The 24,507-nt window shown below is 32.5% G+C and overlaps 1 protein-coding gene across 5 annotated transcripts in view; it reads right to left on the bottom strand.

The window, feature by feature from the left end:
* Nucleotides 1–24,507, bottom strand: part of LOC140062977 (rho-associated protein kinase 2-like) — a 53,561-nt gene that overhangs the window by 7,302 nt on the left and 21,752 nt on the right. For 3 of the 5 annotated variants that reach the window (XM_072109393.1, XM_072109391.1, XM_072109392.1), the window contains exons 7-35: nucleotides 24,199–24,374; nucleotides 22,471–22,555; nucleotides 21,850–21,994; nucleotides 20,956–21,094; nucleotides 20,598–20,689; nucleotides 20,220–20,379; nucleotides 19,865–19,886; nucleotides 17,988–18,011; nucleotides 17,068–17,208; nucleotides 16,357–16,437; nucleotides 15,725–15,958; nucleotides 15,025–15,190; nucleotides 14,480–14,586; nucleotides 14,132–14,282; nucleotides 13,340–13,503; nucleotides 12,666–12,829; nucleotides 11,899–11,968; nucleotides 11,640–11,743; nucleotides 10,960–11,146; nucleotides 10,217–10,237; nucleotides 9,505–9,598; nucleotides 8,867–8,961; nucleotides 8,220–8,408; nucleotides 7,770–7,917; nucleotides 7,031–7,190; nucleotides 5,986–6,130; nucleotides 5,346–5,478; nucleotides 4,822–4,887; nucleotides 4,299–4,431 (exon numbers count right to left, since the gene is read on the bottom strand). In XM_072109393.1, coding sequence (XP_071965494.1) covers nucleotides 4,299–4,431; nucleotides 4,822–4,887; nucleotides 5,346–5,478; nucleotides 5,986–6,130; nucleotides 7,031–7,190; nucleotides 7,770–7,917; nucleotides 8,220–8,408; nucleotides 8,867–8,961; nucleotides 9,505–9,598; nucleotides 10,217–10,237; nucleotides 10,960–11,146; nucleotides 11,640–11,743; nucleotides 11,899–11,968; nucleotides 12,666–12,829; nucleotides 13,340–13,503; nucleotides 14,132–14,282; nucleotides 14,480–14,586; nucleotides 15,025–15,190; nucleotides 15,725–15,958; nucleotides 16,357–16,437; nucleotides 17,068–17,208; nucleotides 17,988–18,011; nucleotides 19,865–19,886; nucleotides 20,220–20,379; nucleotides 20,598–20,689; nucleotides 20,956–21,094; nucleotides 21,850–21,994; nucleotides 22,471–22,555; nucleotides 24,199–24,374 — 3,596 coding nt within the window. Of the gene's footprint in view, nucleotides 1–2,384; nucleotides 2,422–3,337; nucleotides 3,366–4,298; nucleotides 4,432–4,821; nucleotides 4,888–5,345; nucleotides 5,479–5,985; nucleotides 6,131–7,030; nucleotides 7,191–7,769; nucleotides 7,918–8,219; nucleotides 8,409–8,866; nucleotides 8,962–9,504; nucleotides 9,599–10,216; nucleotides 10,238–10,959; nucleotides 11,147–11,639; nucleotides 11,744–11,898; nucleotides 11,969–12,665; nucleotides 12,830–13,339; nucleotides 13,504–14,131; nucleotides 14,283–14,479; nucleotides 14,587–15,024; nucleotides 15,191–15,724; nucleotides 15,959–16,356; nucleotides 16,438–17,067; nucleotides 17,209–17,987; nucleotides 18,012–19,864; nucleotides 19,887–20,219; nucleotides 20,380–20,597; nucleotides 20,690–20,955; nucleotides 21,095–21,849; nucleotides 21,995–22,470; nucleotides 22,556–24,198; nucleotides 24,375–24,507 lie in introns of all 5 variants that reach the window. The other 2 variants (XM_072109394.1, XM_072109395.1) reach the window with 2 other exon arrangements.

Below are 24,507 nucleotides of genomic sequence, written 5' to 3'. Positions count from 1 at the left end.
GGTCAGTGATTAAAGTCACACCAAAAAAGAAAGAGTGCAAAGTATCGTTAACATTGACAGGCAAGATGGCCCTGACAAGAATTAAGTTTTCTCTCTAGTCCAATTCCCTAACAACATGCTATATTACTCAATACTAGTATAATTTCTCCAAACCAATATTTCTCAGACATGACTTATTTTATTGAACTTTTTCTAAATAACCTATTATTATTTTAGCAATGACGATGAGAAGGCTTAACAGGAACAGCAGCAATTGGTTTCAATAGTGATTTTACATTTTATGTATAACACCAGGGTACTAATTTACACTAACTATAAAAAACTTTTTTTTTTAATATTTCAAAGCTAAGCCAAACCACACCATGCAAAAAACCCTCCAAATGTACATGCATTCTAAAGCCAAAAACCCATGAATCCAAAATATGTAACCACCACAAACCACAAAGTAACAAGTAAAAAGTAACATGTAAAATCACTGACGTAGCATAAAGCATAAACAATACAGAATAGAAATATAATCCAATAAGAAACTAGGTAGTAGTGTATTGACTGATAACAGACACTGATGTGACTGGTGCTGCTACATGAATGTAATGTGTAGGTCTTAAGTACCATTGAAAAATGTTAAAACCGCATGCATGTAATACTAGTAAGATTTTCAATATTGGATATAACACTGGTGTTTAATGGCGTTATGTTCAATGGTGTAATGAAAACAACCTATTATCTAAGAGAGAAAAGTTCACAAGAGTATGTGACTTCACAAGACTACAATACAAATGGAATCACAAAAGTATGTGTGGCATTATGAGACCTACACATGACATCACAAAAGTAGGCGTGACATCATGAGACCTACACATGACATCATAGAACTGTATAACTTCATGAGACTACATTACAAATGACATCACAAGTATGTCTGACATCATGAGACTACAATACAAATGACATCACAAAAGTATGTGTGGCATCATGAGACCTACACATGACATCACAGGAGTGTATAACTTCACGAGACTACATTACAAATGACATCACAAAAGTAGGCGTGACATTATGAGACTACAATACAAATGACATCACAAAAATGTGTGTGACATCGTGAGACCTACACATAACATCACAAAAGTAGGCGTGACATCATGAGACTACAATACAAATGACATCACAAAATTAGTGTGACATCATGAGACCTACACATGACATCATAGAACTGTATAACTTCATGAGACTACATTACAAATGACATCACACATATGTCTGACATCATGAGACTACAATACAAATGACATCACAAAAGTATGTGTGGCATCATGAGACCTTCACATAACATCACAAAAGTAGGCGTGACTTCATGAGACCTACACATCATAGAACTGTATAACTTCATGAGACTACATTACAAATGACATCACAAAAGTATGTGTGGCATCATGAGACTACAATACAAATGACATCACAAAAATGTGTGTGACATCATGAGACCTACACATGACATCACAGGAGTGTATAACTTCATGAGACTACAATACAAATGACATCACACGTATGTCTGACATCATGAGACTACATTTAAAAATGACATCACAAAAGTATGTGTGGCATCATGAGACCTACACATGACATCATAGAACTGTATAACTTCATGAGACTACATTACAAATGACATCACACGTATGTCTGACATCATGAGACTACAATACAAATGACATCACAAAAGTATGTGTGACATCATGAGACCTACACATGACATCACAGGAGTGTATAACTTCACGAGACTACATTACAAATGACATCACACGTATGTCTGACATCATGAGACTACAATTACAAATGACATCACAAAAGTATGTGTGGCATCATGAGACCTTCACATAACATCACAAAAGTAGGTGTGACTTCATGAGACCTACACAGGACATCATAGAACTGTATAACTTCATGAGACTACATTACAAATGACATCACAAAAGTAGGTGTGACATCATGAGACTACAATACAAATGACATCACAAAAATGTGTGTGACATCATGAGACCTACACATGACATCACAGGAGTGTATAACTTCATGAGACTACATTACAAATGACATCACAAGTATGTCTGACATCATGAGACTACAATACAAATGACATCACAAAAGTATGTGTGGCATCATGAGACCTACACATAACATCACAAAAGTAGGCGTGACATCATGAGACTACAATGCAAATGAAATCATCAAAATGAGATTACTATGACATCATAATTTCATGTGTGAATACTCAATAGTTATATTATGTGTGACAATATTATCACTAACAAATAGCCAGTAGTGTGACAAATGTGTAACAATAAAAGCAACCTGAATATAAAAACGAAAACCAATAAACTTACGTATCATGATAAGCACATTTATTTTCCAGGCGGATACCTTTTGAATTAAGTGAAAGAAGAGGAAAAAGAAAAGAGAAAAATAGTACAGGTATTAAATAAAAAGCAAAAGAAAGTATGATAATAGAAGAACAACAGATTTAAAGTAAAAGAACGAAAGTGAAAAAGATTTATCAATGGAAAAAAAAATGAGAAAAACAATTAACCTAAAGTTATTGAATTATTTTATGAGTTAACTTAATTTTCTTTAAATACTGCATACAAAAGAAGAGTTAAAATGTTATTTCAAGGTATAGTATAACAATATATAGAATTTATTTAAAAAAAAGTTAATATAATTCAGTAATAAAAATGAGAAATGAATAAAATTATAATTTTATAAATATCTACTGCATCTAGAAGGTGAAAATGTAGTAGAAATACAAATGTTTGTTAAGAAAATAACTGAAAAATAAATAAACAATATTAATTTGCACACAAATGTTTTCTATACAAATAAATAAAAACTTCTACGATTAGCTTGTTGTAACGAAAATAGTTAGCTTAATTTGTATGATATCCAACTAGCATGGTTAATTGTAATCAAGGAAAATAAAGAGCATTGTAATTTTAAATTAATATAATAATAATTTGAATTTATTTATTTGGGTGAGCTTTTAGTTTTTACAAGAGTTTACTACTCTAGGCCAACGAAAATGGTTATAGATGTATTTTCCCCTGAAAAAAAATGTTTAAATTTTATTTTTTTAATATGCCATTTTAATGTCACATAATTAATCTTCATTTTTCATGTTTTTGGGGGACAATACATCTTTAATATAGTGGAGTCTTTAAAATCATTATCAATATATACAAATTTAGGATATACACATTTCATATATACTGTATAAAAAAAATGTGCAGGTGAAATGAGTTTACATTAAATTATGATATAAATATGTACAAAGATGTCTTACACATTTTTACAAAAGACAAGTAGACAATCTGTGAGAGACAAAAGATGAATAATATTAGTAGTATAAGCTGAACACACTGTAGGCAGCTGCTGTAGTTATCTTGAGTGTTTGTACTTTACTAGTAAGAATAAGCACTAGGTTGCTTTAAAGATGATATGTAGTGAAAACACAAACATTAAAGACAACACTATAATATATACTGAATGTAGAGGACAGAGGAATGTCTTTATCACAGTTAATTATTAAGCTCTGTCTACACTATTAAACTAGTTTGACAAAAAGTGTGTGTGTTACTATGGTACTGATATGACATCATCATGTCCATATGGCCACATTCCATTTTTTTGTCACAGAAAGTTTGATAATGTAGACAGAGCTTTAGGGAGCTTTTGATTTATGGCTAGGACCTATGCATTGATCTATGCATTGATGTGTGGCCTCGACCTAAAAACCACTAAAACTATGTCAAGGAATATAATGAGGAAGCACATCTAAACTTCTCTGCATCTAAAGCCCTGTCTACACTATTAAACTTTATGTGACAAAAAAATGTGATGTGCCCATATATGGACATGATGATGTCATATCATTACCATATATGGGCATATCAAACTTTTTGTGGGTAAAACTAGTTTGATAGTATAGACACAGCTTAAGAAATGAATTAAAATGACTTTTAATTAATAATTAAAATAATTTGTTTTTAACTAATCGAAATCTTCCTAATATGGTGTTATGGGGATGATTGAAATTGTATATTTCTATATTAAAACGTATCATGGGAAGTTTAAAAAATAAACAAGCCCATTTTTTGTTGTTGATAAATAATATCCGTTTTGCGCTGTGGGCTTACCCTATTTTACAAATATTTTTATTAATTTGTGTATACACAATACACTGTTAATAACAACAGTAAAACAACATTAACTATAATACAAAAAGAGTGTAAAGTAATGCTTACCTAGGAGAGTTGTATGGTAATGTCTTTACTCTGGAGGGTATTTTACGGCTTAACCTTTTAATCCACAACTGTTGTTGTTCTTTGTTGGCTGCTAGCACTATCAGGTTTCTGGCCGTGTTTATATCATGTGCAACTACAACAAGAAACAAAACCCTTTTTAAAATAATGTGAGAACATACGGTGTTCACACCTAATTTTGAAATCTCAATGTTTGATTGTAGTCGCGTGAAAACACCAGTTCTTTTGCAAACACAGGCCATTAGGCTGCATAGCAAACGCAATAACCAAAATTATTGCTTGAATGAAGTTTAAAGAAATAATTTATCCAGAGATTGATATTATTAATTTTTAAAAAAGCCCTTTCATCTATACTATAGAAGTAACATAAAAATATTGGCCGCTAGCTGACATTTTCTATCTTGGCAATCAAACACATTTTTGCTGCTGCCTAGTCTCCTGTATGTATACAGCTCAAACACAAGTGGATCAGCTTGACTATGCTATCCATACTATGTAGATTTACCTTTACACGGTGCAATAACTTCTTCTCCTCTATCATGATGTTCCTTGTGAATTTTCATATTACATACTGAGAAGAGAAAGGTATTTTAATCTCATTATCATAAAACAGAAAAATACATGATAAAATGTCATTTATTTATAACATAACATTTTACAAAAAATACACCAGTATTCTAATGACATTGGTATACTTTAAGATGTGGTTAATGAGATTTTATAAAGTTGCACCTGTATTCTAATGACATTGATATACTTTAACATTTGGTCAATGAGATTTTATAAAGTTGCACCTGTATTCTAATGACATTAATATTCTTTAACATGTGGTCAATGAGATTTTAAAAACTTGCACCTGTATTCTAATGAAATTGATATACTTAAACCAGGATTTAATGAGATTTTAGTGTTTATTACATTTTAATATAACTTATGAGTTCTAATTTGTTTAAAATATGTCCAACTGTATTCTATAGGATTTTATAAACTTCCACCTGTATTCTAATTTGGTTGATACACTGTACTTACACCTGCATTCCAATGCAACAGGAGGTCTGACAATGGCACTTAGAGGTTTGTTACAGGATTCACAACTTGTTGGCATATGAAAAGAAACAATGATGAACTCGTGGTTCTTAAACTCAATGATATTCGTTTTGTCCTATAAAGAAAAAAAACATTTTTATGAGTTTAATTTGTAAATCAACTAATCAACTGATCTGATATATGTGGTGGTAGTAAGAATCTACTATAAAGTCTCATGTGTTGGGTATGACCTTCCCAATATTCATTGGAGTCACCTCACAAGCTCCAAGCAACGCTTGTTTTTCTACAGGCATTTATAATTAGCATTAACATTATATTTCAGTTTCATAGTGCCTTTAAAACTATAAAAGCTCTTTACAAAAACCGATCTGGTGAACATTACTTTTTGGAAAAAATGTGTGTTTTTAGGAGTTAAAAAAAAATTGGACTGATGAATTGAATTATATTAAAAATTATAATCAAAATTGTAATTCAATTAAAACAATCTTAAAATGATAAGAGATCATAGAGGTGTTGTTGTTTGCATTGAAGAACCATAACAAGACAGAAATGATGATAAAGAGAGAAGAACTATAAAACTCAATACTAATTATAATGATTGAAACAAACACATTATTCTTACCGTTCTCACTGCTACAATGGACTGGCCATCTTCTTTTCTACTTTCTCCCTCACCGGCATATAAAACCTGGAAGATGCGAGGGACATCTTTAACATCTGCTCGGATCACATCCCCATGTGTCACAGCACGGACATGGTACAATTTACTGTTGGGAAAGCAATTACAATGTTAGACCTTCTGTCTTTTATATAATAAGAACCAATGTTTGATAAAATCATACAAAGGCTAGGCTAGGCTAGGCGGGCCAGGCCGGGTATTATAGATCAACTATAGAAAACAATACAAATTAGTTGAAAAGCATTGTTTTAAATATGCATGCTAATAGTACAAAGGCAATTCAATTGAGCAAAAAGTGCTAACTTAAATATATGTTGATATAACGTTAGGGGTGTGTGATTCTTCATATGCAAAAAGTGCTTCCCTGTTCAAACCTTTAATCTAGATCTTGATTCTTGCCATATGATAATATAATCACAATTTTACAAACAATTTATCTAAAAACTTATCTAAAAATATTTATCCTAAAAAATCCCCGGCATGCATGAAAGTCAAATCTACTCCCATTTAAACACCAAGTAGTATAATTGTCTTTTAATCTCATTAGCCCAAAAGCAATCTTTATTTCTAGGTAATATGAGGACAAAGAAAAATACTTGTTGCCGCAACTATTCCTTACTGCCCAGACTACTAGCCAGTAGAAAGAAATTAACTAGAATTAGATACGGAGATCCAAATTTCCACAATTAAGCGATGGTTCCCACTAGAACATGAGCTACACAAAGCAAGAAAATGCCCTTCCAATAATTGTGCCCCCCCCCCCCCCCCTTCGTGCACGTCAACATAAATTGACGTAGACTTTTATCTGGTTCTACAAGCTGTGTTTTCTTTTGCTTTGCGTCGTCAGTTAAAATCAAACTGATTTTATTTCCCGTAGCGATGTTTGCAGCACTGTTGCGTCGTCGGTTCCCACTTGTAAACACGCAAAACAGCACTTGATACGTCGCTGTGCTGCGTTCTATTAAGTAAAATTAAAACAATAACATACTCAAGATCCAGCACCAGTGATGGATTGTTGGCTCCCTTGTCATCTTCATTGTTGTAAAACAGCATGTTCTTTGTACTCACAACTACATATTTCTTCAACCAACCATGTTTCTTTATGTTTCCTTTGTTTGGTATTTCGAGCCAACCTTCTAATCTTGAATCTAACAAAAAAGGAAACACAAGAAAATTTAATAAAACTTAACATTCAGTTTTGGTTTGAGTCTGAAACAGAATATTGAAACAGTAAAGGGGTGTCTACATGTGTGATGTGCCCAAATATGGTAGTGATATGCCTAAATATGGTAGTGATACGACATCATCATCATTTTTTCACATAAAGTTTGATAGTGTAGAAAGGGCTTAATAAAAAATATGGTAGACAATAAACTACCAGCAACTAAAGTAGGTTAACACAGAACTAAACCGAGTCGACATAAGCAACTGAACGCAACTTCGCACATTTACGCAAAATGTTCTAATTTTCTAGAACTAAAAGAACCTAAATGTAACTGAATACTTTGTAACGCGTCCTGTTTGCAGTATGGGTAGCCATGACCAGTTGCAATCACCATAAGAACTCTGACTTTGTGGATATTTAAGTTCAGTTGCTCAAAAGCAACTCAGTTGAGTTGAGTTGATTTGCTTTTTAATTCCAGGTCAACATAAACCTACCTCCTAATTCTCATTTAAAAGTGAAATACATTGTCAATATATTCTTTCGAAGTGTTCATAAGCCTTACCTTCAGACTCAAGATCATTAACACTGTTTAGGCTGGTTGAGTCAAACTTGAGCATTTGAAGCTTGTTCTCTAGTACCTCCATTTCACTCTCTTTACTGGCTACTTCCATATCCAGTGATGTACGTTTCTGTAGTTCTTCATTCAATGCCTGCAATAGAATGTTATGAATTTCCATATTTTACATGTTTTACATTGCTCGGAATTAAAGCATGACCAACCAAAAATTTGAAACAATCTAGGGTTTCAAAACCATATTTACAATCAAAATGCTACATGTGGGCTAAAGCTCTGTTTACACTATCAAACTTTATGTGAAAAAAATGTGATGCGTTCATATATGGATGATGTCATATTACTACCATATTTGAGAATATCACTACCACATTTGGGCACATCACACGTTTTTTGTCAAACTAGTTTGATAGTGTAGACAGAGCAGAGTCAACATACCCCTTGCAATTCGGATATCTCCTTCATGTATTTAGTAACCATTTTGCCATATTTGTCTTTCTCTTGATTCAATTCTTGCTGAAGTTTGCGGCATTCTTTCTCCTTTTTCCTGAGATCTGTTGCGTTCACTTTGTTGGATTTCTTACTTGGATCTTTTCGGTTCATCACTTCAGCTAATTTGCTAACAGCCTTCAGAAAATAAAACGAACAAAAATTTTAAAATTATGGAAATAAGACGGTGAAGCATTGATTGAGAAGTGAGTGGCAAAGCGGTTAAGTGCAACCGTAATTCATAGCCATAATATCGCCATGAGCAATGATCGTTGGAATGGCACTATAGAAATGGAAAGTAATATTAGCAATACGAAGACAATATTGTACATTATAGATCCTATTGACAAAATATTAAACAGATATTAGACTGCTTAGAAGTTAAATATAAGATTTGACATCCCTGAGGAAATGATATTTTGTTTGAGGGAATATATATTTCCAGAAGCACTAGCTAAGGGAAATATATTTCTCGAGAACATAATATCATTCTCAAGGGGTTGTCAAACCTTGTGTTTTACCGATATAAAAAGCTTCAGGGAACACTGGTTTAGATATACCATTAACCTCTACCACAACCAATTTACAAATCCTACCTGTGTCTTGAGGAGTCTCTCCTGCTCTAACTGCTTCTTAATTTGTTCAAACATTGATTCAGAGGTAGATGTCTCATTACGAATTGTTTCTTGTTCTGAAAAAAAAATAGTAAAGCTCTAAAGCAATACAAAAAATGGGATGTGCCCATATATGGACATGAAGATGTAACATCACTACCATATTTAAACATATCACTACCATATTTGGGCACATCACACCTTTTTGTCAAAATAGTTTGATAGTGTAGACCGAGCTTTAGATTTAAATTTTATTTGGTTCTCCATCAATCACATTCAGTATTTAGTATGATGAATTTTTGTCTGCTGCCCTTTATAAATTCTAAACCATTAAAGTAATGAGCTTGGGATTTATTCTTTGCACCGTAAGCCAGGCTGGTACAACACCGACAATGGTGCAATGGGTTGACAACCATAATTATAAAGCTCTGTCTACACTATCAAACAAGTTTGACAAAAAAAGTGTGATATACCCAAATAAGGTAGTGACATGACATTATCATGTTCATGTATTGGCACATTTTTAGTCAACATAAAGTTTGATAGTGTAGATAGAGTTTTAGCCAGGCTAGTACAACACTGACAATGGTGCAATGGGTTGACAACCATATTAGCATTACCTTTAACAGCATTTTGTAACTGTTGATTGAGGTCATTCTTCTCTGAGGTAAGCATTGACATGGTATTATTAAGTTGGTTATACTTTTCTTCAATCTAGTAAATGAAGCATACAATACAAAACATGTCAATATTGCATTACAAATCTTGTTATACAGTGCAAATTACTGAAGATTGAGGTACTCTAAATATAACAGTTATTTAGTTATTTAGACCAATGATCGATCCGTTCTAACTCCTGCCGCATTGCTTGTATCCTTAGGCAAGATACTTTACTTACGTTGCCTCTCTCCACCCAGGTGTATAAATGGGTACCCAGTTAGATCTAGACACAACTTTGCGCTGCTTACCGGCTGCATTATGGGAGTATGTTTCCATACGTGTTTGATCCCAAAAATTACTGGGGTAATAATGCTTGTAAAGCGCCTTTGAGCATGATTACTCATGAAAAGGGCGCTATATAAATGTGGTATTATTATTATTCTTATTCTATAATACTAGTAAATGCATTCTAACTCTGACACCTAACCCTAACATACTGACACAGATATTTGTATTACACATTTTTATTTCATATTGAAATACACAAAGACAAACTTAACTCGATTATACCAATGGTATAGGTATAATGATATACTATTGGATGTGTGTGGCAAGGACAAATACATCTACTAAACGCGTTTTAAAACTGATAAAATAAAAAGGTTCACTCACTTCTTTACAAGAATCTTCCATCTGATATGGATGAGAGAGAAGCATACAGAGAAAAAGAAAAACAAAATGTGTATAGAATGTCATCAACTATTTCATATTTCATTTGTCTTAAATATGCCAAGCAAAATGAATTTCCATTTCAAGTGGACCAATAACATGTCTTGTATTTCCAGTCTCTTCACTGCATAACACCAAAGACTAATAATAATCCTTCAAAATCAAAAACTTATGTCTACATGGACTGAACTAAGTTGAGAGGTTGACATAACCTAGCTAAATTCAGTTACTGCATTTTAAAACAAATTGCCTTCTGCAACCTGATTTGCATTAAGGCATTATCCTTGATTCCAAGCTGATCTAGAGTTAGGCCTACTGGTCAGCGCTTCCAAAATGTTGAGAAATATATACTAGGTCAATTGCCCTAAATTCATTAATCTATTAAGCCCATTCTGGTTAGTTTGATTTTCTTTACCTTATCGGATTCGGTAGGTTTGTTTGTGTTTTAATACTGTTTTTATTTCATTTGGCCACTCTCTCTATGTTATGTCATGTTAAAGCTCTGTCTACACTATCGAACTTTGTGATGTACCCATATAATAGACATGATGATGTCATATCACTACCATATTTGGGCACATCACACTTTTGTTTGATAGTGTAGAGACAGAGCTTAAGAATTTCCTACTTTAGCTTTTTGGACAAATAAAGAAATATATGTACATAATAGTATAAAATGGACATACTTTAGCAATTTGTGAATTCTTCTCATTCATTTCCGCTTTCTGTCGTTGTCTTAAGTCCCTGATCTCAAGTTCCATCATAGTCTTTTCTTTCTCTAGCTCAGAGTATTGCTCTTCAGCTATTGATCGGGCAAGCTGTTCAGAGTCTGCTTTCGTTAGGGCAAGTTCCAGCTGGGCTGACAAAGAATCACTAAAGAAAAAAGTGTATTTTTTGTATTTTTTAATTTCATACACATCCAACCGCAAGCACAAACTCGCCAATTACAGGATGGATAAACTATTTTATCATTTATCGTGCTTATAAACTAAGTCTCATTTGAAGCTTAGAGAGTGGAGTAGAAATTGTCATGGGTTACAACCCTGGCACTAGGTCAGGATTGAACCCCGGACCGTGGGATTGGAAGTTAACCACCAAGCTTTTAAATTATTGTTATCACATCCTCTGCATACATAAAACTGGAATTAAGTTTGAATAAAAGAAATTTAACAAGTAAATTGGGAACAGGTAGATCTATATCTTTTGTTACATGTCTCTTGATTTCTCGATCGTTGACTTTTATGTAATAAATTAACCTCTCCTAGAACTAAGTCTTAATATAAACTTTGATCTGGACCGCATAAGTGATAGGTTTTACTGTATATTCAGAACATCATTAGTGTACTATACACCACAAATATCTTACCGTTCCATACGTAAGGACATACTGTCTTGGTGGTATTTATCTTTTAATTTCTCTACCTCTTCAATTTCATCATCTGCTTCCATAATTTGATTCTTGTAAAGCAACTGTATATAGAAAACAAAAGAGATAACAACTTAAGTACCTTAACCCAAATTGGTAGCAGATGGAAATGTATATAAATATGCATACACATACTTTTAATTGTCAGGAATAAATTTACCTAGTAGAAAAACAAATGAAAACCATAATAATGCCTTACTGTAAAATGTTGTTCACTTTCAAGTTGTTCTTGTAGTTCTTTTACTTGCAATTGTAAATGAGAGTGATTGCTGAAAACAAAACAAAAATATTAGCATCAGTTTTGCCATGTATAGTAAGTTCGAATTCTTTATGGTAAAACATGATTCAAACCTGTGACTTCTTGTTCACAGGATGAAACATACCACAAAGGGATTATCAATGAATTATACTGATCATTCATTTCTTTAAAGAAAACTTGTTTTTATAATAATAATGTATTCATTTATATAGCGAATTCCATACATTAAACACTTATGGAAACATATTTCCTCAATGTTGCAGCAAATAATCAGCACAGTTGGTGCTTCGACATAGCCAGATACAGTAGAACATGTATTAAAGGGGAAATCTTCAGGACCCAAGAAGTGTCTCCTAAATTGGGTTCTCTGTTGAATAGTATATTGCTTCTTTTTTGTTTCACAGACAATAAATTCATATTAATAATGGTATTCTTATATAGCACCTAAAGCTCTGTCTACACAATCTATACACTAGTTTGACGAAAAAAGTGTGATGTGACAAAATACGGTACTGAAACATGACATCATCATGTGCATATATGGGCACATCACATTTTGTTGTCGCATAAAGTTTTATAGTGTAGATAGAGCTTAATACAATGTTTATAAGCACTTTACATAGGGTGTTCTTTGAATAAGTAGGGGTATTTGCAGACAGTAATGTATTGCAATTAATTTTACTATTTACAATACATGGTTTACTCACTATTTGCTTTTGTCTAGCATTTCTGATAAGCGTGTTTTCTCCTCTCTCAGTTCTATTAGTTCTTTTTTCATATTTTTCTCTCCTTTCTGTAGCGTACCAATCTGTTGATCCACACGAGATCTTCGCTGCTTCTCATTATCTACTTGTCTCTCATATTCATTCAACTAAAAACAACATAAGATTCATCTTTACAAAATAGAATTTTTATATTTTTTGACTTTAGACAGTTTTCAGTGCTATAAACAATGAATTTTTCTTTTGTTTTAATGTCAGTCCACTGTTGGACATAAGCCTTCACTAAACTCCACATTTGTGTCATTCAGAGGAATTCTGGTCTCAATTTACTGGATGATCAGACATGTTGTTGAAGAACCATTTAATGACAGGAGCCAAGTTGAAAAAAAGCACCAGGTTGATGTTTCTTAAGCTTTGTCTACACCATCAAACTAGTTTGACAAAAAAAGTGTGATGTGCCCATATTTGGTAGTGATATGACATAATCATGTCCATATATGGCCACATCACATTTTCTTTGTCACATAAAGTTTGATACTGTAGACAGAGCTTTACACCAGTAAGATAATTTAATTTATTTAATCATGTTTTTTATCAAACACTACATGGTTACTGTTACTTTGTGACATCACTAATTATGGTGATTAGTAACGGCCTACCCTTTGTTTTAAGTCTCTGTTTTGCTCCTCAATGGTGCGTTGCATCTGCGCTTGATGCTGTTGTAATTCTAGTTCCACCATTGACTTGTCTTTCTCAGACTCATGCCATTTTCGTTCAATACTGTTACGACTTGATCTCTCATCGTCCAACTGTCGTTTTAAGTCTAAAATAGCAATAACAAAATATTATAATTTATAAAAGCTGAACTTGATTTTTTTTTTTACTACTGTACATTTTGCATTTTCGTTATGGATTTATGCTTTTGTATCGATGAGCAAGGTAACATACTAATTACCACAGTACTGTAACAGCAAAGTTTTCAGACTCCGTTAATGCTTTCATTATAAACCAAAGTGTTAAAGACCAGGGCACTTGATGTACACGAGTAAACTTGATTAGTTGGAGTCAGAAATTGTTGATGTATGCACTTTTGTATATTTAGCAACATACACATCTTGTAACTTAAGCTTTTGTCACTTACAAAGATCAGCGTCGTAAGATATGGCTTCCACTAATCTTTTCCAAATTCAGATCTACAAAACCATACCTCTGTAGGTCTGAAGAGGCTCTAAGATTTCAATTGTGTTAATGTTAAGCTTAGGCTTAATTAAGAATAAGTCACAATTAAGACCTTCATTATGCTTACCTAAATTGATGCTTACCTTAAGTGAAATAAAGAGGCAAAGAGTTTTACTCATATAGGCTGCCTCCTCTCATAGTGTTTATGTGCGAGTCATATGTTCATTTGAAATTCTGCATTTAAAGACTTGTGTTTTTATATCAACTCTTACCTGCAATGAGTTCATCTTTATCATTATCTGGACTTCTGTGCATACGATTCTTTTCAGCTCTAAGTGAGGCTACCTCTGCCTTATGTTCCAACACGGTTTGTTCATATTTCAACTGCTGTGTTTTCAGCTCATACTCCTTGTTAGCTTTGGACTAGAAGACAGAAACCAACAGTTATGAGAAATGTATCCCTGTACCGATGTTAGTATTATTTTTTGGTCAATAACTGTAGGAATCAACAGTCGCTGTGTTGCGTCATAGTGGGAACCATGCTTTTGACTGTTTTGCCTGGATGATAATCACATGCCTTGCAGCTTAACAACAATCGTTGGTTTTATTTCCTTTCCTACCTTTTCTAAAATGATTATGTTTTCTTGAAGTTTCTGCTGATCAGCTAATTGTCTGTTTTCTGTTTCTTTTGCTTTATTGATCTCCGATCTCAGAAAGGATATCAATTCTGAAAAAAAAAAAATTAAATTGATTCTAATAAGTCATCTTAATTTGGCTTATTAGATATTTATTACACTGTAGGGTGATAATATACAATTGGAGTTGCTTGATGCTGAGATAGACCAGTCACGGGGGTAAACCCTTTATTTACAGCAGGTGAAGGGCCAGAGCCAAAATGTGCAAAAACGTATATACACGTCACATGAAAGCCATGGTGTTAAAAAAAAATCTGGAAAAATGAACATTTATATAGCACTCTAGCTGTCTACACCATCAAACTAGTTTGACAAAAAAAGTGTGATGGACCCAAATATGGTAGTGATATACCAAAACATGGTAGTGATATGACATCATCATGTTCATATTTGGGCATATCACATTTTTTTGTTGCATAAAGTTTGATAGTGTAGACAGAGCTTAAATAACATGTTTCCAGAACACTAACCATCTTGTTCCTTTTTCGTCTCATTTGACTGCATCAGCATATTTTTCTCTACTTCCAGATGGCTTTGTAGAGTCATAATTTCCTTTTCAAACTTGTTCTTTGTTTCTGACGACATGCGATATTTATCCATCAACTCATTATGCTCATGTACCAAGCGAGAATGGTCCTGAAAAAAAAAACACATGTCAACATCAAAAATTGTCTACGAGCTTGCAAAATGTGTCGCATTCGCTGTCCTATCAGATAGGTGGTAATCCCCTGATACAGGGGCTATTTACTGAACCAGTTCACGGGGGTAACACCCTACTCTTCTCGAATAATGAACTGGGTTCCTACAGTTTATAGTCCTTATCCAAGAAGACTTGTTCCACCACCAGAACCATGGAGCGAGCATGGAGCCTCGAACCCTTGCCGATGTTGGCTTTTTGGGTACGGTAATAATATAATAATATAATTTTTGTTTTATCGGGACAGAGTTAAGGCTCATTTAGGATGATAAACGTATGTTGTTCTTACATAAAACAAAAGAAACTAGAAAAAATTTCATTCAAGAACTTTCCCTTTAGCCCATGGTGATACAGGGGATTCCCTTGGGAAATATGTTGACACCCTTCCCTCCACTCTATTGGTTTGCATAGTGTGTTGGGGAGGGAGGGTGTGGTAGCACATCACATCGAGTGAGTATTAAGAGCACACATACCTTTTGTAATTCAACAGTAATCTTTTTCTGTTTGCTGTTATTATCTGTTTCTGTCTGTAACTTTTTATTTGTGTTTTCGAGTTGTTTTTCTAACGAAGAAACTTTTTCTGTAAAGTTATTGTTACGCATATCACGCAAATCCGACTCAAGTTGGATCTTATATTGCGTCAGTTCCTGCATTCTTTGATCCATTTTTCGTCGGTTTTCAATTTCGTAATCAGCTTTTCGTTGTAACTACAGAATAAACAGATTTGGTTAAGATATGTGCCTATCTATGGTGTTAATGTAAAGATTTAATTCTTAACTAAACTACAACTACTTTAATAAACAGTTTATTTAGAGCAATATAGATGGGTAAATCCAAATAAAAACCCATTGGATGGCAGCCAATTCTACTATTTTTTGCTTTAAATAATTTTTTTTTCAGGTAAATACTTTTTTTTTCGATCCAATTTTTTGTCAAAGTAAAGAACTATTATGTGACAATAAAATGGCATATTTAACAACAAAAATTTTAAGAATAATTTTTTTTCAGGGGGACAATATATCTTTAACACTTAAATTTATTCACATAGTTATTGGTAATCAAGTGGGACTTAAACAGTGATATGAACATGTGAGTGACTTCATACATCTTTGGCATCGTGCTTAAGTTGTACTGCTTGTTTCTCAAGATCCATATTAATGTCTTCTAACATCCTTCTTTGCTCAGCCTTTAAAAGAAAGCATTGTACAATAAAAACACAATAATTCTTTAATTCTTCATTATCTAAGATATTTTTCCTTTTTATTTCATAGAAGCCACCATAAAAAAAAAACACAAAGCAACTATACTTGTTGTAAAATATAATATAATAATAATAATATGTTTTGTATGATAATAATAATAATAATATGTTCTATGTTTTGTAACCTTTTGCATAACCTTTAAAAAATTTTTTTTTCATTTCATTTTCATATCAAGTAACATTTATTTCTTCTTTTAAATAAAACGTAAAATAAATATTGAAAATAAATATTTAATATACTTTTCCTTCTAAATAAACACATCATTTTTTTTTTTAAATGCAAAAATTTTTTGATTTGTGACGACTGATGAATGAATGCGCTGCTTGCACAGCATTTATTATCAAATATAACTGATGACATATAACCTAAGCATTGATGTGTCATTGGTCTTTGCCTGGACCCACAATAGAAACCTTTAAACATGTGTCGAGGAATAGAGTGAGGAAGCATATCCCAACTTCTAAATATAAGCACAATGTATTAACATGACCTAGCTTATTCATAGGTTGTTGCAATTTAGCACATCATTACACTTAGTCAAATATGATATTTACCTCGGACTGTAAATCTTTGAGTATTTTGTCATGCTTGACTAGCCCTGATCTGTACTTGTGTTCATACTCGCTGCGTGATTGCATCTCATGGTCCACTTGTTCTTTTAACTCCTTTATTTTCTTTTTGTAGTCATATGAAACCTGACAAGAGACATCAAGTTAAACATTAGCAATTAGTACACTTGCCAGGTTAAAAAATGTCTATTGCCTATCCTGAGGTATTTTTCCCCTCTAATATCAGAAAGCAAAGTGGTATACGAACTGCTTAAGGCATTTTTTTATCTCACCCCGGCGCACACTAGAGCTATCGGCTGAGCCAACTGGCATGAGTGACACAGCGCTGAACGTGAGCAGATAGCTCACTAAAAAATTCCACTGCTCATGACATGTTCTGATTTATTATAATATGTCAGCGCGTGCCGTATAGCGTAGTAAGTAATTATCCAATCATAAAATCGCATACGTTTAGTGTGCATCCGATAGAACGCGATCATAGTTTGCAGCAAATTTTTTAGTGAGCCAAGTGTTACTCGTGCCAGTTGGCTCAGCCGATAGCTCTGTGTGCGCCGGGCTTAAGCATCTAATTAACTCATTAACAGACACTCTAAATATCCCTACAATTATTATTTTTTAAACTGTGTATTAGGAATTCTTCAAAAACAGTTCAATTATATTATTGTATTAGTGAAAATCAATACAGTAAGGCATTTAATGAAAATCTTAAAATTACATAACATGTTTCGAGATTACTATTCTCATCATCAGAACTGTAATGAACGCCTAGAGTACTTATATAAAGTATCTACTACACAGTTGTATTAATTAAAATAATAAAGAACATGTTTATTAGATATTGTGTTATCAAACAATGTAGAGGTCACTTGAAAATGTTAAAATAGTTTACAAAAAAATTGACTTACATCCGAGTTTGTAATTGGTGGGCGCTGTAGAAAATAAAATAAAAATTATAAAATATTGAGATAATACTGTATAATTTAAATTAATTAATTGATTAAGATGTTTTTGTATGCAGAAAAATCAATGGTGAATATACAAAAAAATGATGACCAATTAATTAAACAAACAATTTATGCAAGTATTATTGGAAATGATAATTAAGACGAAAATGAAATTAAGATGAAACAAATAACAAAGATACTGCTTATTCCATCAATAGGAGCAAATATTGATGTAAATGATGCAAGAAGTAAAACTATTTTTGAAGGGAGAAAAGATCAATGTTTTTACACTACAGAGAATAAAATTAACAAACTTAAGCTCTGTCTACACTATCGAACTCTATGTGACTAAAAAATGTGATTTTCCCCCACACATAGACAAAATGACATCATATTTGGGCACACCACACTTTCTTTGTCAAACTAGTTTGATAGTGTAGACAGAGCTTTATGTGAACCTTCATAAGATGTATGGCCTTCTTTTAACCCCACTTACGTACGCTATGGTCTTTCTTGTTTGAACTTTCATAAACACTAATTCTAGCTTTGGTAGGAAGTATGGTTAGATCAGGGAAGCCTTGGGACTAAAACAGTCTGAACAGAGGCCTAAATGATTTATTTATGTATTAACTAATTTAACAATGCTCTTTTTAATAATAATAATGTTCAATTTACTATAGCACAAAATGCAGGATGCCTCTAAGCGCTGAACAATCAACAGAAAATGTAATAAAAGAGCAAAAGAAAAGCTGGAATTTCACGAGTGGTTTGAATTAATTTCATTAATATTTTAATATCCCAAATTAATTTCTTCAAAATTTTAAGGAAATGCGGGCCTAAAAAATGGTGTTACATGTGAAAGCATACAAGAAAATGACGATTTCAAGTCAATAATAAACAATAGGTTATAAAACACAAAATGTTTGATACTACACTATTGTTAATAATGTCATGATGTTACTTCCTCATTTATTATGTCATTGTCCCTTGACATCAGAATTGTTCAATGACAATCCAATTGTCCTTTCCAATACAGTCTAAGTATAACAGCAAATTCAGTATTTAAATATTCAATTTACCCTCCGAGATTAAATAAAAAACTCTATTGGCCATAGTACACAGATCTTGTGAATGTTTATTATTCAGACATATGGTTCCTACATTACAAACATTTATCTATTATAAATTCATATCTATATTGTCTCATCTATAAATAGGTCCGTGGTCTCATTATGAATTATGAAATGGCCTTGTTCTGTGTCAGTGCCAGGAATTGTGCTCAAAACTATGATTGGTAGGCAGGCATGTTAACCATACTACCACCATGGACCTATAATGTTACCTACCACTAACCAAATGTGTTAGTAAATGTTTACAGTGAAATTTTCGAGCTTAACTATTTGTGTATTTTAGCTTGTAGAGGTTAGTAAAATACACCACCAAAAGAAATATCTTTTAAAAGAACTCACGTCAACCTATGAAGGGAACAATAACCACAGCAACGACCATTGAAAGAATTCATTAGATACAGAAAAGGAAAAATAAAATATTTAAAGTAAGAATTAACTATTTAAGATACTATAATGAAACTAAATATTGGTATATGAAAATGTTGTTTATCAGAAACCAAAAGATCATATCTACAATCTTAACATATCTAGCAAACATAACATTAAGCTCTGTCTACACTATCAAATTGTTTGACAAAAAAAGTGTGATGTGGCCAAATATGGTAGTGATATGACATCATCATGTCCATATATGGTCACTTTACATTTTTTATCACATAAAGTTTGATAGTGTACATAGAGCCTAATGTAATAAAAATATGTACTTACAGTATCTTGTGAGGAAAACATTCTAATGAAAAAAAAAATATACAAAATGACTTTTCAGTATAATCAGGATATATTTTTATACAATTATTTCTATGCTGTCTCTAAATCCAATAGTTATATTTCATTGATATTAGTCTAATGCTATATTAAAGGATCATGTCATCATCAAAATTATTATGCAGTTACATTTATTTTACTGCAATAATGTACGATTTTAGCTAATTTAAATGTAGAAGTGTATGAGGCCGTCACAGCAATAAATCATATGTTAAAGATCATTTAAAGAAATGCTTGGTTAAAGATAAAAGGTAGTAGAATAATTTTGAAATGGTAGATTAAATTTTAACTAACTTACTGATTTTGTTTATTGAAGGTAAAGCCAACAAAGGGTAGATTATTTCCTGCGAACGTTTTTGGTAAGGAAAACGTTTCATCAGCTTTGTCGTCTGGTTCTATTTCATCGAAATTACTTGTGTCGGCATCGTGAGATAATTCTGGTACAACAGGGGGCACAGCTGAGACAAAATATAAATTAAACATTAAACTTGGGGTAGGAAAGAGAACACATCATCAAACTAATTTGACAAATGTGCCCAAATATGGTAGTGATATGCTAAATTAAATATGGTAACAACACATTTTTTTGTCACATGAAGTTTGATAGTGTAGACAGAGCTTAAGTTTAGAAAATGATTGTCAAGCAATTTATATTCCTCAAATAATAAACACTTACTATTCCTAATATTGTCAAATGTCCACATTTCATTTTTAAAAAAAGACTGTTGTTTAATTTCACTAACTCCACGTTTACCTAATCTCGTCTCCCTAAAATAGAAAAAAAAAATAGCATAATCATTTATTGATGTAGTTTATAAGGCTATTATCCTCACTGGAATTTAATTTCTCCCAGTGCTAACTTAAGTTCTAGTTTAACAAAAAAAGTGTAATGTGCCCTAATATGGTAAGTGATATTCCTATATATGGCAATGATAGGACATTATAATGTCCATAATATGGGCACATCTTATTTTTTTGTCACATAAAGTTTGATAGTGTAGACAGAGCTGAAGGTCATTAAAGGTCATACTCACATGTCAGTGAGAAAGGCTCGGATGAGTTTTTGTGCTTTAAATGAAACTTCTGCATCATCTGGGAAGCTCAGAGAGTTTTTATGATCCATAATCTTTGCGTAGGTACCCACAAGTGAATCTGCATAGAATGGCGTGTCTCCTGCAAATACAAATGTAATGAATCAGAATACAATTAAACAGGACGAAGAGAATGTGCGGTTTAAAAACCTTAGACTAGGTTTAAAAACCTTAGACTAGGTTTAAAAACCTTAGACTAGGTTTAAAAACCTTAAGACTAGGTTTAAAAACCTTAAGACTAGGTTTAAAAACCTTAGACTCGGTTTAAAAACCTTAGACTCGGTTTAAAAACCTTAGACTCGGTTTAAAAACCTTAGACTCGGTTTAAAAACCTTAGACTCGGTTTAAAAACCTTAGACTCGGTTTAAAAACCTTAGACTAGGTAGAGACTATTATGGCTGGTAACCGCCTAACTTTTCAAAGCATAAATACATCAATGAACTATGTAGATATCCCAGCCAAGAATGAAAAAAGGAGTAGGGGGAGGATTTTGTTCTGGCACGACCATATCACATCTGTCTTGTGACACAATAGGTGTTTATTTAATACAGAAAGGGAAATGACAAAAGACAGGAATAACCAGTTTGGCTTGCTAATTTTTTTTTGCCCAGATACTTTCTTGTGAGACAAATGAGGGGTCAACATAAAGCCAACACTTATTCAGGTGACATACTTGTCAAGGGAACATTGGAACACTTTGATGATCCTGAAGATTTTTTTTTTTTTTAGGACACTTTTTTAGCCGTATCTTCTTTGGTGTCTTTACTACAGCATTATTACTTCAAAAGAATTGTTAATAATATGCTTGAGGATAATAACACTATTCGGAAAACTTACCAACTAGCATCTCATAAAGGAAAACCCCAACTGACCACCAATCACATTCACGTCCATAGTGGCCGTCACCTCCCTGAGATCGTAGAACTTCTGGTGAAATGTAATCTGGAGTACCTACAGCTGTATCTGATCTTACCATCCCTTCCTATTAAGAAAATAATGATTTAGTTATAATACAGTATAATATACGAGTTGTTGTATAGTGCCGATTACAACCAAAGCATCATTGGTGGCGGTGATTCAGATGTTACACTTTTCAACTACGTGCTTCTTCTTTATTAAGCTTGGCTCCCACTTGCACGCAACGCAAGGACATAAACCGCAGCGCAAGGAAATTGACCAATCACAAGTGACAGTTGGAATAATCCAGCGCTTTTGATTGGTCAAATCAGGTGAATAGATGTTGCAATATATCTTTTTAATTTGCATTTTTCAACATTATTTTATTAAATAGTGTTTTTTACATTTTTTGTTTGTTCAGTGTTAGAGGCGCCCTGCATTTTCTACTATATAAATTGAACATTATTATTATTATTATTTAGTGGAAATTGTCTCATATCATAATGTAATTAGCATATTAATATAATTATAATTAATGTAATTAGTAGTAATTGTTAATACCTTATCCATAGCCATACAAGTACCAAAGTCAGCTAACTTCAGATGACCCTGTGCATCAAGCAGCATATTATCAGGTTTTACATCCCTGGAGATAACAATATTATTATTATTATCAATATCAATTATATAAACTTCGAATTATTTAATCTTAGGCATTTATATTAAATGGGAGAATACGGATTTAAAACTGTTCTTTTAAAGAACAGTCCTTTTATTGCCAGAAAGAAATTGGTGCACATTAAAAATGTAAAGTCTTTATAATGGTTTTTTAAGAAACCAATTAATACCAGCCACCAAGAACTGGTGTCTGTTGTGCACTGTAAAATACTGACATAACATAAAGATCAAAATATAAATGTAAAACATAAAAATGGGTGAAAATAAAGACAGTAGAAGCATTCACATAAAAAGTTTATATTGAAAATCAGGAGATTGAAGTAAAGATTATACAGCAATTGCTGTAAAAGGCTTAAACAAAGGATCACAATGTAATCTCATTGGATTAGAGAAGGATTTAAATCGGGATTAAATCTTTTTCCCAGGGAAAAATTCACAAATTATTCATTCTATTATACATATTTGGGAAATGATGTATTAAAACATTTTTGGGTGATTTAAAAAAAATGATGAGCTAATACTATACCAACGTAATACAATTTGCAGTAATTGTGAGATTACTAATCCCCTACTGTTTTGTCAGATGGGTACAATCTGAAGGGATTAGAAAAGGATTTAAATCAGGATTTTTTCAGAGGAAACGCCACAAAATGTATTGGGAATGATGAATTTAAAAAAACAGACCATGGTAGTACCTCACCAATGAACTATAATAAAATGTGGAGAAATTCTAAACAAACTGATCCTCTACTTATGGTCGGGTGGGCACAAGCTTACTTCAGTTGAGTGTGACATAGATTCGCGAAGGGGTTTAATCAATATGAAGTGCAGATAATAAACAATTTTCTGAAGATTCTTTTATTTAATAATTTATATTTTATTTATTTAATTTTTAAATTTTTTATTTTTGTCATTTCTTTTTTCTCCTTATTTTATATTCTTACTACAGTATGTATCTGACTTGATTATATTTATGTATCTTTTCTGGTGGGTAAGCCTTAAAGTTCTTTGAATTTATTTGCCTACCAGAAACACATCTTTCTTTGTTTATTAATACTTAATTATATTAATTTTGTGTGGAAATCAATAAAAACAAGATATTCAAATAACCTATACTTAAGTTGAAAGTGAAACTATAAAGATTTCATAGCAACATATACACAGGTATTCTTATTCTTTTATTTCCCGTTGAATCATACAGTAGTTCCGATTAATGACAAATTCAATATAGTACAATTTGATTTTTAAAATATGATTCTTTGCATATAGTTTGGCTTATTTTCAAATGAAACATTATGGGATAAATGCTGGCTGTATTCACCTTTCACACATATACAGTTGACTAAAAGGGAAACACCCTAAAAATTTAAAAATTCTCTTTCTAAGTGAATAATACTATCAAAGGGAAATCCTGAAATATATTGACTTAACATTAAAGCATAGTTAAGGGAAATAAATCACTTAAGTGTGATTGGTGAATACAGCCACTGATGGAAAATATATGAAATTTCATTTCAATGACAAATAAAAAAAATCTGATTCTGAATAACATTGATAAAATATGTGAAATATTTAGTGTTAAAAAATAATAAATGGTGACGCAAACTGCACCTGTGTATAAAGCCCATGGAATGAATTGCGTCCAGCGCTAGCACAACCTCGGCGGTGTAGAACCGCGCCCACTTCTCCGGAACATCATAGTTACTCATAAGGTTTACCAAATCACCCCCAGGCATGTAATCCATCACCATGTATAGGAACTTCTCATCTTGAAACGCAAAATGAAGCTGAAAAGAAAGAGAGTAATTATTTTTTAGAAATTATTACGGGATTAATATTATTCTACTCTACAGGTAATTTACTGTACATGTTTTACTGCAATAACGTTTGATTTTGGTCAATTTCAATGTACAAGTTTAT

Source organism: Antedon mediterranea, chromosome 11 (genome assembly GCF_964355755.1).
Source record: "Antedon mediterranea chromosome 11, ecAntMedi1.1, whole genome shotgun sequence".
NCBI classification, from domain to species: Eukaryota; Metazoa; Echinodermata; class Crinoidea; order Comatulida; family Antedonidae; genus Antedon; species Antedon mediterranea.
The sequence above is the reverse complement of the archived record's forward strand: the minus strand, read 5'-3'. Positions and strand labels throughout refer to the sequence as shown.